The 13,187-nt window shown below is 42.4% G+C and overlaps 1 protein-coding gene across 2 annotated transcripts in view; it reads left to right on the top strand.

Annotated features, from left to right (window-relative positions):
* Window positions 1-11,388, top strand: part of rragd (ras-related GTP binding D) — a 14,271-nt gene extending 2,883 nt beyond the window's left edge. Inside the window, exons 3-7 of one of the 2 annotated variants that reach the window (XM_017477129.3) lie at window positions 20-219; window positions 1,199-1,313; window positions 4,359-4,501; window positions 7,002-7,150; window positions 9,129-11,388. In XM_017477129.3, the coding sequence (XP_017332618.1) occupies window positions 20-219; window positions 1,199-1,313; window positions 4,359-4,501; window positions 7,002-7,150; window positions 9,129-9,280 (759 nt within the window). In that variant the 3' untranslated portion in view covers window positions 9,281-11,388. The remainder of the gene's footprint in view (window positions 1-19; window positions 220-1,198; window positions 1,314-4,358; window positions 4,502-7,001; window positions 7,151-9,128) is intronic. The other variant, XM_053682748.1, reaches the window with a different exon arrangement.
* Window positions 11,389-13,187: the final 1,799 nt, after the last annotated feature.

The following is a 13,187-nucleotide window of genomic DNA, read 5'->3' as shown; positions in this document are numbered from 1 at the left end:
CAGATAACTTTCTGTTTAGGATGACTACGTGGAAGCATTGAGCAGACTCCATCTCACCGTGACTCGAGCCTACAAGGTCAACCCGGACATCAACTTCGAGGTGTTCATCCATAAAGTGGACGGGTTGTCCGACGATCACAAGATCGAGAAGCAAAGAGATATACACAAACGCGCCAACGACGACCTGGCGGACGCCGGCTTAGAGAGGATACATTTAAGGTTGGTTTGATATGCTGGGGAATGTGTGTGTGTGTGTTTTATTAGAAATGCACTATAAGGTATATATCGGAATATCAGTATAAGGATTTAAAGCACAGCGATGTTGTATCCTCGATTGTGATTGGTCAGAAGGTGTTGATTCGTTTTCGATAACAGCAGGCACTTAATTTCCACATAATCTAAGCTCTAAATAAATAAATAAATAGTGTGTTTTTATTTACTAAAGCAAAAAACGTCTGTTCCCCGATATGAAGTTTTCTGTAAGGAGACGATTATTTTATTTATCTATCTATTTATTTATTTATTTATTTATTTTTGGAAGGAGTCTCCGGCGTCAGAATTTCTGTATGTTTTCCGTCATGGAAATAATCAACTTTTTGTATCGTTAACTTCAAGGTAGTGGAAGAACCGGCGACAGCTGCTGCCTACGCTATCTTGCGTTCGTTCCATGACGTTAAACGGAGCTATAAACGGCTCGGGTGTATAATTTAGCGGTTTCTGAAATGTGTTGCGGATTGCCGTGGTGTGAGATTCACAGCATGTATAGCTTCAACTTATCCAGGGAAGGTACTTTTTAAAAAGTCGCAGGGTTTCCTCCGGCGTATTGGGCAGAACCGTTCCCTTTATTTACTGCCAATAGGCTTCGTGAGCTGAGGATAAACACTGGCGTATTGGGTAAATATTAGTCTGCGTAGTAGACTAGTGATCCTCATAAGCCGAGTTTATACATACATAATCAATATTCTAATGTTTGTATATTTTGAATTATAATCAAATGCTGTACCAGTATTTCGGGCCAATATTCCTTTTACACGGCTGTATGTATTTCAATCATTTCATGCATCTCCTTTGCATAAGAAATGAACATCGCTGTTTACGTTGCAGTTCTTCATAAACTCACCCCAGGAGCTATCGTCGTGAATAAAACTCATTCGTCTCGCTCTTTTAAAGATAGACCGTCGGTTTTCTTCCGTTTCAGCTTCTACCTGACGAGCATCTATGATCACTCCATCTTCGAGGCGTTCAGTAAAGTGGTGCAGAAGCTCATTCCGCAGCTCCCGACGCTGGAGAATCTACTCAACATTTTTATTTCTGTGAGTAATGACACACACACATGCGCCTTATCTTACCTGAAACAACTGGCATGTTTCAACATTGATTTATTTATATATATATATATATATATATATATATATATATATATATATATATAGTCTCTCTCTCTCTCTCTCTCTATATATATATATATATATATATGAGTATGCATGTGCTAAATGTCTGCGAATAAAAAATTTTTATACCAGCCAGTTGATGGCAGCAGAGAGTCAGCAAAATCATTTACAAAATCCATCGGTATCGTGATCAATTATGTTCCGATACGCTTTGTCTGAGAGATCATGGATGTTGCGGTGTCTTTTATCAAATGTATTATGTTTTTTAAATGATTACAAGCTGATCTGATTTTGTATTTAATCTTTAAACTTGTAAAACGTTAGAATTTTGTATGCTTTGCGTTAAATACTGGTATTGATTTTTTATATATATATATATATATATATATATATATATATATATATATATATATATTATATATATATAAAACAATAAATAATGTATCAAATTGAAGTCTCATGATACATATTTGTTCTTGTTGAGAATCGTGATATGATATTTTTGTCCCGCTATAGATCGTCCCGCTATAGATGGAAGTTGGAATTAAATACTACAGGGTTTAGTGATGACTGGTGTAGGCATTAAACCTAGCATGGGTGCTGCGTGACCTAAAGTAACCCCACATTCTGCAATTTAGCCACAAAGTGAGAGCATACTTCACATCAGACGACTAAATATCTGAGTAACGCATTGAAGTGTAATTTCTAAACATTCTGAAACTCTGTTTAATGTTCAAATGGTGAAATCTGTTGTAAAATCTCCCGGCGCTTTATGGAACCCGGTAGAGCCGAGCGTCTTTCATCGCGAATGAAAATGATGGTTGTGTTTTCTAAACGGCAGATTGTATGCTCTGAGCGCTTTCTTTGAAAGACTTTTACCGTCAACACAACGTAATAAAAAGTACACTGTAAATTGTGCGTACAAGAGACACTGTTCTATCACCGTTGCGAGAGTGTGGGAAGACTTCAGCACAACCGGGCCTGGGGATTGAAAGCATGATCGTTACGAAAGGAACAAACCCCAAGCGGAGCTGGTCACGTCACGTTGGAAAGTCAGACTACGCCGCGTTCACACGGCTTCTGAAAAACAACGGCAGGGACGTGCGGGAGATGAAATCCGACGTGCTAATTTAGATTAGCAGCTTACTTGAAAAAAGAAAAGGCATCCCATGGACGTTCCTTAATTTATTCATGTTTTCCTGAGATTTATAGATGACAGATGGTGATGTTTGAGATAATCATGAGTCTCGCACACGGATTGTACGCATATGGTTGGCTCCAAGTAAATGGCACCAACTAAATGGCACCGTCTAGTCAGAGACCAGCCATCGCACCAAGCACAGCCAAGCTGGAAATGGCAAAGCAAAAGGACTGACATTTAAGAGAGAGGCTTCTCCTAATGCAGAGTGCACTGAAGTGTGCCTTGTTGCTTGGAGAGTACAATCATGGAGACTTTGTTTCCATGACGCCTGGGATGGTACAAATGAAGTACCTGTAATTATCTTCTAGAGTAAAGTTCGATAGATGCATTAGTTTCCCTTAATTATGTACTTTAAAGTTGAAAGATCCAGGTTCAAAAGTGCACCTTTTATTGTACCACCCCAGCAACGAGTGCTTTCCTGAGGCTGAATGTATTGCTCAGCAGTGGTACCCAGTGTTATGCATCCAGGAAGCTGATTGGCTGCGAGTGTAATGAATGGCATGGAGCTCGATCAAAGGCCACCATGTTGAACAATACGCACTATATGGCGAAACGTTTTTCAATCCCTGACCGTCAACCTTGGACATCCTATTCCGAAACCGTAACAGCTTCCACGCCTTTAGGAAGAGTCTCCACTAGATTTTGTAATGCGCCTGTGGGGATTTGTGTTCATTCAGCCACAAGACTATTAGAGACGGAAGACTGTGATGATGGGTGAGTAGGCACGGCTTCCAGTCCGTGAGTTCCAGTGCATTCCAAGGTGTTGAAGTCAGGCTTCTGTGCAGGCTACTCATGTTCTTACGCACCAAACTTGGCAAGCTATGTCGTCATGGTGCTTGCTTCGTGCGCCGGCACATCCTCCTGCCGGAAAATGTAGCGCTTTGTGACTAGGTCGAAAAGTTTAGTTTGCGACATGGAAATGCACGATATCCGTTTAATTATGCACGTGATGCAATTGAACCGTCTTGAAAGCCGGAAGTCCCCGACGGTGCAACCCATAGAGTTGAAATATATCGAGCGCACACGGGTCCAGTGAGATCTGCTAAATCATCTGCACTCGTGAAGTAACCGATAGCCCAATAGTTCTGGATTGCAATGACCATCACGCGTTATACGTTAAATGGTTCCACGAAAATGTTAAAAAGAGCTGATCGGTAGCTTTCAAACAGCTCCACCGCCACCCCTCTGTGACACACGGCGTCCGAGAAAGAGGCGGCGGAAAACGGGCATTTTAGCCGACTCTGGAGCTCCGTTTGTGCTACAGCGCTCATTCCGTCCCCGGCCGAGGCGCTTTTTGTTTATCCGATCGGAATGTTCTGGAGAATTTATACGTTTATTCATTTATTTTTAAGATATGGTGAACCTGTAGGACATTTCTACAACATTCACAACAGCATCCGTTCGTAGCGATGTTTGAACGTGTTTCGTTTTGAACAAGACAAAACCCGCACGTCGATTCGCGTTATGTTTAACGTACAGAAAAAAAGTCTTCATTTTCAGTCATCGTTTTCCAATCGGGTTCAAACGCTCTGCGGATCGGATTGCGTTGGATCGCGACCGCCGTGCCGTGAATCGAATCTCCTCTTTCTCTGAGGTCTTACTCGAGCTCCGTAGCTCCTAATAAGCCACACGTGTTTAAACTTCACTGGAGTGACTTGGAGCCATGTTGGTCATTCTGGAATCAGTATTTTTTTTTTACCAAAGGTGCACTTGCTAATGGAGAGGTCTTAAGGCAGCAGTTGAATTCCTTTTGGCTCTGGTTGCAGAACTCGGGGATTGAAAAGGCGTTCCTGTTCGACGTGGTCAGTAAGATCTACATCGCCACGGACAGCAGTCCGGTGGACATGCAGACGTACGAGCTGTGCTGTGACATGATTGACGTCGTCATCGATATTTCCTGCATCTATGGGTGAGTGAATGCTTTCCTGCATCTATGGCTGACGACGCTTTAATCTCTCACTTATCTGACTACACAAAATATAGTCCCTCTTCCCTACCCGAGTACATCTTTATCCATTACCCATACTTTTACATCACGGAAGTAAGTAATGAAACATCAGGGCAATCGTATTCTCCGGTGGGGAATAATAAATGTAGAAGTAGATGAGAATAGCGTATTTGGTATGCAGCAACCATTTCTCTTCTCTGGCCTCGTTTCAATTTAAGCACCACTGGCAGCGTGTTTGAAGAGTATCTGTAAACAGAAGGGCGAATCGAAACACCTCAGGCACCGCTGACCCTGTGCGATCTGGACGCTGACGCGCAGGAAGGTGTGGGCATTCGGGCGCGACTCGGGGCACGCCGGCCGTCTGCCCACGCTGGCCTGCAGAACAGATGCGTCTCGGCAAAAGCTTAAGAGACCACACAGAGCGTCATCTTGGTCCTCTTGTTCTGCTCACTACTCAACAGGCTAAACAACCCTGCAGTCGCAATGTTAAAATACCCAGCATACCTTGCTTAGGAGTACTATTATAGTCGGGGACATAGAAAGCGTACCGACGTAGATCCGCTCGAGCGCCGTACGGACGCTTCGTCTCTGCGCTGCACAACGATGGGTTGCCGATAGGTGAAATGTAAACGCAGAACATAAAAAAATGATGGAAAAACAACCCCAGGCATCGTTTCCTTCATGGAAACGTCTCGAAACGTGTTTTCAACGTTCGCTGAAGGTGGCTTGGTTTCATCTCGTTCCCAGCATTATCAATCCGAATGACAGAACCGTAACGGATATCGGATGGAAATGGCCTCTGAAGCCGACGTCACTGCCCTGCTAAACGTTGACGTGAACGGTTGAAGATCGAGCTAGCTAGTGCTGGTTTCATTTTCATTTCCGAAACCATCTGAAACATGTTACGTACGTGTCCATGTAAAATGTACGAGTAACAGACGTTGGCTCGTTCTTGTGTTATTGTGTGTGTCTAAGAAAATCGTCAGCTAACTAAACACCAGCTAGCTCTGCTTTTCAATAATCCAGTCTTGGAAAAATGTGATCCGTTCAAATCAAGTAGCTCGTTTTACGTCGAGGGTTTGAAAGCTAAGGGCATTTCCGGTCGGGTTTTAATCACAGATCCACCGTTCTGGGCATTTACAGTACATCTTACAGTGATTCTAAATCAACCCACCAGATTTGGTGTCAGTGCAGCCAAGCAGTGCTGAGATGTTTGTGCCTTATTCCTTCTTTGCCGTCAGTTTTGCTGGGGAATGGTTCACTATGAATGTTCATACATCTAGAAATAACTTTAGCGAGGCTCAGTCTAGACGTCATCCGACTCGAATTTTACGACGGTAGGAGAAAACCTTTTCATCCCGAATACGCCTGCGATTCTAATATGGCGGAACGTGATCTCTTGGGATCTAAAGAATCATCGGGACTTGGATTGAACTGTTTGGTGACACTAAAGGGTTTAAAAAAAGTCACACTCTGACGTCGGCGAGAAGACTTTCAAACGGGTGTACTAACTTTCACAAAGCGCGAAGGGACGGTTCGACCGTCAGTTATAGTCGAGTTCCAGCCATGCCGTTGTTTCGTTGTTTTATTTCACGTTTTAAACGGAGCCGAGCGAATAAACGAGTCGGTAAAATCCCATTCCGGGCTTTGTATTCCGAAGTGTAGAGGTGGAGGTAAGAAATGAAGGACCGACGACGACGACGATGATGATGATGATGATGATGATGATGATGATGATGAAGGCCTCCTCCGTCACTCCCCGACACGCACGGCTCATCGTGATACGCTAACAGACGCCTGGTCCTTAATGACGTTTTCATCATTTATTCATTTTTCACGTCTTCAGCTTGAATTATTCGGATTATGAGTATAAACGTATAGCACGATAACATCTTCCAGTGTTTGGATTATTCGTTTGTATTTCTTTTATATCAGTTTAGCGTGGGCGCGCCGTCTTTGCCTTAATTATTTCTCGCTCTTTAAATCCTAAAAGGGCATTGTTTCACACAGAACGAAGCCCAGGCTTTTCTCAGTGGTGCCGTTGTAGCCCTTTTTAAACATTCATTCAAATACAAGAAGATCGCAGCGTCGACGTTAAACACGAGCTCAGCGCCCGGGCGCTCGCAAACGCTCGAAGATATTAAAGCGTATCAATTCGAGTGCTTCGCTTTTCTTCTTGAGAGTTTTTTTTTTTTTTTTCTTTCTTTCTCTTTTTCTTTCCTCGTCACCATCACGCACGTTTTGCTCGTCACGCCGAGCAGGAAACGTACTTTAATTGTCCGGGTTTGTTTTTTGTTTTTTTTTTTTAAATGGCAAAAATCAATCTCCTTGTAAAATGACCCGCCCACTTTTCTCTACGTTTTGAGTTCATGTTAGAAACTGAGAGTGTCTGTTATACGATCTGTTTTCATTCATGGCTGATTCCACACTCCGTATTCATGCTCGTGTTTCTCCTCGTCAGCTTGAGTGAGGACGTAGCCGGTTCGCCGTACGATAAAGAATCCATGGCCATCATCCACCTCAACAACACCACAGTGATGTACCTCAAAGAGGTCACCAAATTCCTGGCGCTCGTCTGTTTCCTCAGGGAAGAGAGTTTTGAGAGGAAAGGTGAGCACCCAGACTTTTACTTGTACTACGAGTGAAATTATAATTACTAGATATTTAATCGGGCAGCTGTGCTTTCCCTGTGCTTACACTCTGAACACATTCAGCTCAAGAATTCAGCTCCAGAATCGTGTAAATAAATAATGGATGGTGTGTTGAAGGTCAGCGGGTAATTTGAGAAGTATCAGGTAAGGGATGGTGTGACCCCTACTCGGGATACTATACTAGGAAGCAGTACTTCTCAGCAGTGCATCAGTGTGTAATGGCTAGGGTATTTGACAAGCCGTGCATCCTGGGTAATGAACATATCTCCGGTATAATGCGCTTCCCTCGAGTGCGAAGCAGGATTTTATATCGTATACAGTAAATATCGTTTGAAATAGTTTGCGAACTGTTGTACTGTTGATCCTGTGGGACTGAAGTTAGAGTTACAGCGATGACAACACTTTCTGCTGTGCTGTTTTGTTGAATTTCAGCCCAAATGAATTTGGGCCAAACGTGGCTGATACGCCGAAGCTTACGAGCATAATGTGGTTCCGCCGAGACTCGGGGAATAAAAGTAATATAACGCTGAAGGATTGGGGAACTTAATGAACGCTGAAATATTCATGCGGAGATCTAGCAGCACTGCAGGAGGGACGGCGAATCGAGGAAGTTTCAGGGTCACGCTGACTCGCTCGCGCCTCGTCCGTACGCTTATCTGTTATTCCGATGACGTCGGTTTAACGCCACGTCGCCGGCGACTTAATGAGCGATTTTCAAGTCGCATCAGCTCTCCCGAAAAAGTCGTGCTAACTTTAACCGGATCCTTGACAGCAGACCTGGTGCTTTATGAGGGTTTGGATATGAGGTGTCTGTCATAGACGCTTCCTCGTGACCTCCTGCCTCGTGCCGCTGATCAGAGAAATACATCTGATGGACTGCCAATCACTGCACGCGGTCCAGACCGTTTCTAGAACTTTCATTCGGTACTCGGTACTGCATGTCCTCGGATTCGTTCTTCATTTCGTTTGTCAAATATACTTTCGGAAAGTTTTATCCGGAGTGTCTTGGAGGTTTAAGCTCTGGGTGACTGATCAGAAGGTCGGGGGTTCGAACCCCAGCACTACCGAGCTGCTCCTGTTGGGCCTTTGAGCAAGGCCCTTAACCCTCTCTGCTCCAGGGGGCGCTGTATCGTGGCCGACCCTGCGCTCTGACCCCAGCTTCATGAGATGAAGAAAAGAAGATGCGAAGAAAAGAATTTCACTGTGCATATGTCTACGTGACCAATAAAGACTCATCATAGTGGTCGGGTGGTAAAAAATCTTCCACACACTTTGAATACCGATACCGTGAGAGAGCACTAATTTGGAGCACTAAACTAATACAGATACAGATATTTTCATCCCCTACGAGAGGTGTACACCTGCCTCCGGTGTTCCTGGGACAGACTTGGGATTCGTCACGACCCTGACCCGAATAACATGTTTACTGAAGACGAATAAAAGAATGAAGGAACATTTTTCTGATCGTCAGTGACAGCTAGTCATTACACTGAATAGGAAGGCTAAAAATATCCTACTGCCTATCGGGAACTCATCGAAAGACGTTGAATGTGCTGCTTAGTTTGTGTTTGTTTTTTTGGTACTCACGCTGCGCTTGAGAAATGGGATAATGAGTCCCTGAACAAAAGGATCAAAAGGAACATCAGTATCTGGTGTGGCGTCCAGCCGCTTCGAGTGCTACGGTGCATCACGTCCTCGTCCGTGGGCCGCGCCGTGAGGACCAGACGAACGAGGTGAACGGTGACGAGAGCTTCGCAAGTCTGATGAAATTTCGCCCTGTGTGCTGGACCTGAACAAGAACTCCACTCTCTGTAAATAATGAAAAGGTTTCCATGTACATCAGATAAGGCGTCTGGCTGAGATCGGTGATGTGTCGAAGGGTTACGTTTTTTTTTTGACTGTAAAGTAAGACTTCCTTCCTTCTTCTCTTTCCTCAGGACTCATCGACTACAACTTCCACTGCTTCAAGAAGGCCATAGAGGAGGTGTTCGACTTGCGGCTGAAAGTGCAGAGAAACCGTAAACTTCTGAGCCGGAGGAGGTGGAGCGAGCAGAGCGTGCCGAACGGGACACACGTTCAGCACCACTGACGGACGTGACGCGACCGGGTTAAGGATAAACCGAGCCAGATTACTCGCACCGACTAGATTCACGACTCTCTTAACGTTTAATGTTTAAGGTCGGCAGCAATCGAAAACCACGAGTCTGATATCCGGTCATCCGATTTTTATCGCCATAATCGTACTACTACATTTATCCGTTCATCACATTCATAGTGGAGAGTTAGACGTGTGATATTAGTTTGCTGACTGCAATGTGAACGACCCAGTGAGTGGGAAGAGAAGAATGATTATCGTTATTATTATTAATATACGTATATATATTTAAATTTGTATTTTTTTTTTGCTTTTTGGAGACTACAACAGAATTACATTATACAAACCGATTTCAGTGGAATTGCCATCGAACGTCACTTTTTTGTTTTTCTAAACAGTAAGAATAGAGCAGGACGAGTTTAGATGAAACACTGGAGGGACACGGATTTAAATAAAAATAAATAAATAAATAAAAAGATATGTACGCGGTGTTCCCTTCGGTTCACCCGTCTTCTGATGGATAAGGCGCGCTCGTTGTCTGAAGTTAACGACGGCGTATAGCGAGCGGTGTACCGTCTAGTTCCCGACGTAGTTTGGATTATTCGCGTAATTCGCACGTAAACGATTACACCGGACCTCAGAGAGATATTCGAGACATAGAGAGATATTTATCACCCAGATGAATATCACCAACGATCGTTCTGCCCATGTATTAGTGCGGGTGAAAGTCCAAACGCGTTTGAATTAACAACCGTACGCAGGCTACGAATTACAGTTCTGTCTTCAGTTCTTTTCGAGGCGGCGGTCAACAAGAACTAGAACTAAACGAGTGCAATAACCATGCAGAATAATAATAATAATAATAATAATAATAATTAATGTCGTAAAACGCTCTGATGACCGGATTGAAGATTGATTATTCTGGATCTGAGCGCGCGCAGCATGGAAGCTCATGTCCAATAACAGAGTCTTCCTTATGGCTCAGTGTTCCTGGATCTACCTTGGATGAAAGACGTTCGATTTAAAGCAGCGTCCGGGAGGTTTTCCCGCCATGTTTAACTCCCAAAACAAGACTGGATGAGCCTCGGATCTGCGCACCGTTCTACCCGAGTCTCTTACGCAAAGCGATCGCAAACACCGCGGAATAAAGTACTTTGTAGTGTCTGTAGTGTCTGTTTTTAGCTCTGCGACGTCCTTTAGAGAGGCGTTAAACGTTCTTTATGTGTTAGCTGCTTTAGCCTCGTAGCTCCGGTGCAAAACTAAACGAGCGAATTTGAACACAGATCGTGTATCGGGTGAGAAATTTGGGCAAAAGGGAAATTACGTGTCATTTTCCTGTTGCTTGAAGGTCGAAAAGATCTTTCTTTCGTTTCAATTTCTTTGCTTCCTTTTAGTTTTATTTTTTATTTTTTTTTTGTTTTGTTTTTTTAAAAAAAGTTGAAGGTACAAAGCGCGTACATTTTTGTACCGTTTGCACAAATCTCTCTTTTTTTATATATATATATACATATACATACATATATATATAGATATATAAAACAGATCTATATTTCATTTTGAAAAAATTCACTCATGTACATTTGTTAAAGCAAAGTAAATTTTTTTTTTTTTTTTTTTTTTTTTATGAAATGTTATCTGTTCTAAAGAGAAAGCTGTAAAACGTTGGTGAGGAAAGGTTACGGTGGGAGGTCGGCCCGTTCTTAGGAATTTAGGCAGTTTAAAATGCATCGTTCAGTTTTGCGTGAAAGTATTGCGTTTAGGATGATTAGATTAGTCCGGTGCTAATTATGCCTTTTTGTAGCATAATGACATCATTGTTCCGATGCGCGCTTTACATAATCAACAGCTAAGCCTTAACTTTGATCATTTCAGAAATCGTTCTAGTTTGAAACTGATTTTAATGATACGAATCGGCGCCGAGCTCTTTATACTCACTCTTTATTATGCGGCCTAGTTGCCGAATATATATTTATTTATTTATACTATTAATAAAGAACATTACATAAAATGGCCTCTTCCCATCTGTCACGCTTCGGGAAAATATCCCATCCTTTCCGTCTCCTCTGGAAGTACTTCTGAAATACAGACTTATGGAAAAAGTTTTTATTTTGTGTGTGTGTGTGTGCGTGCGTGTGTGTATGGATATTTACAGACTTCTCCCTGACAGAAACTCTCTGCTTTATAGAACTTTTCAAGTTTTCCTCAGAGGGGAACAAAACAGAAGAATTCTTTTATCATCTTTTTCCACAGAAGCTTTGAGCCGAAAGAAGAAACCAAGAAATGTTGAGACGCTACGTCATTAATTTAACATCTCCGTAATCTCAGAATTTCATCTTATTTTCGAGACGTCATTTTAATTTACTATCTCGTTATTCGCACTTGATAGATCACGTTCACATATATATATATATATATATATATATATATATATATATATATATATATATATATATATATCTTAACTAATTATATCAAGATTTTATGTCCTTAGTATCTTGTTTTCGGATTTAATGTCTGATCTCATGAGGGCGTGTCGTTATTTTTTGATAACTGGTGTAACTCATTCGCAATAATGAGAAGCTGAAATAACATCCTGAAATCTTTAGTAATTAAATCAAAGTAATGGCATCGTGTGAAATACCCGTACAGCTTTGAACCGAGCTATGTTAACAACAGCGTATCATTTTGAAACGTTGAGATGTTGACTTGAAAAGAGAAAGGAAAAAACCATCTTGAAATAACGAGATACTTAAATCGAATTGAGATAAAGTCACACGTAATGAGCTGCTGAGTCGAGATGACGTGCCGTCTTGAAACGATGAGACAGTAAGTCAGAATAAGACGACTTGTGTGGTGTGTGTAAGCGTTATAGTTCTATGATTGCTTGGTTATTGTGCGAGCAGCACTACTGCACTGCTTTTATTCAGATAAATCCTCACAAATTCTTACTGCTCTGCAGCATGGGCAACAGAATGACCTTTGACCTCTGGTGGGTCTGCTGACAAACCACACATACTAAAATAACCCTTAACCTGAATGATTGGCAACACTCCAAAGTTTCATTAGACTGAGTGATGTGTGTGTGTGTGTGTGTGTGTGTGTGTGTGTGTGTGTGTGTGTGAAGCACTAAGTGTAATCCCCAATGAATCTTTTCCTTCAACAGAGCCGGTGACCCTGATGAAGTCAGAGCTGCTGATGTAACAGCTGCTCCTCTCTGGACGGATGCTAAATGTTGTGTGGCGAAGCCGCAGTAGGTTACGTAAGACAATTTCGTGTTTGGGTTTTATAATCTCCTAAACTCCATTTACTCAGTAGCAGCAGCTGAATAAGCTACAGGCGAGTCTGATGGTAAAGCCAGAGCAGGCATATTCCACAGAGAGTGCGTCATTATTTACCTTCCTGATGTACCGTATTTGTACAATCCAACTCATATTTACTTGTGTATATTGTGTGTGTGTGTGTTTGGGGATTGGTGGAAGGGAGATGTTTCATTTTGCAGTTAAGGCACTATTCTGAAATGAATAGGGTTGTTGTTGTTGTTGTTTTAAACAATAGATATCGCAGTGAAGCTTTGCCACTTGATTGGTGATATTCTTACAATTGTTATTTTCTACCGTAACGATACACTTATTTATGCAAATGAAGTTCGTCTGATCAACTATGCACACTTTAGCAATCCAGAAATCTGCTTTGTGTTTATCTCTTATTATTATTTGACTGTGAAGACGCTCTCAAAGGGAAAGACTTTTGAAAGAAGAGATTCACTGTCGTGAAGAAAAGCACGACGCAAGTTTTCGGCATGAGGTCTAATACTGATCCGTGTATCACCGACAGTTTGGGGGCGTTCCTCTGGAATGAGATTCTGACCAGGCGTAGCAGTGAGCTAGTGAAAATTCACGAA

The sequence above is a fragment of the Ictalurus punctatus genome, chromosome 9 (genome assembly GCF_001660625.3).
Source record: "Ictalurus punctatus breed USDA103 chromosome 9, Coco_2.0, whole genome shotgun sequence".
Taxonomy (NCBI): domain Eukaryota; kingdom Metazoa; phylum Chordata; class Actinopteri; order Siluriformes; family Ictaluridae; genus Ictalurus; species Ictalurus punctatus.
Note: the sequence above shows the minus strand (reverse complement) of the source record. Positions and strands in the feature narration are given on the sequence as shown.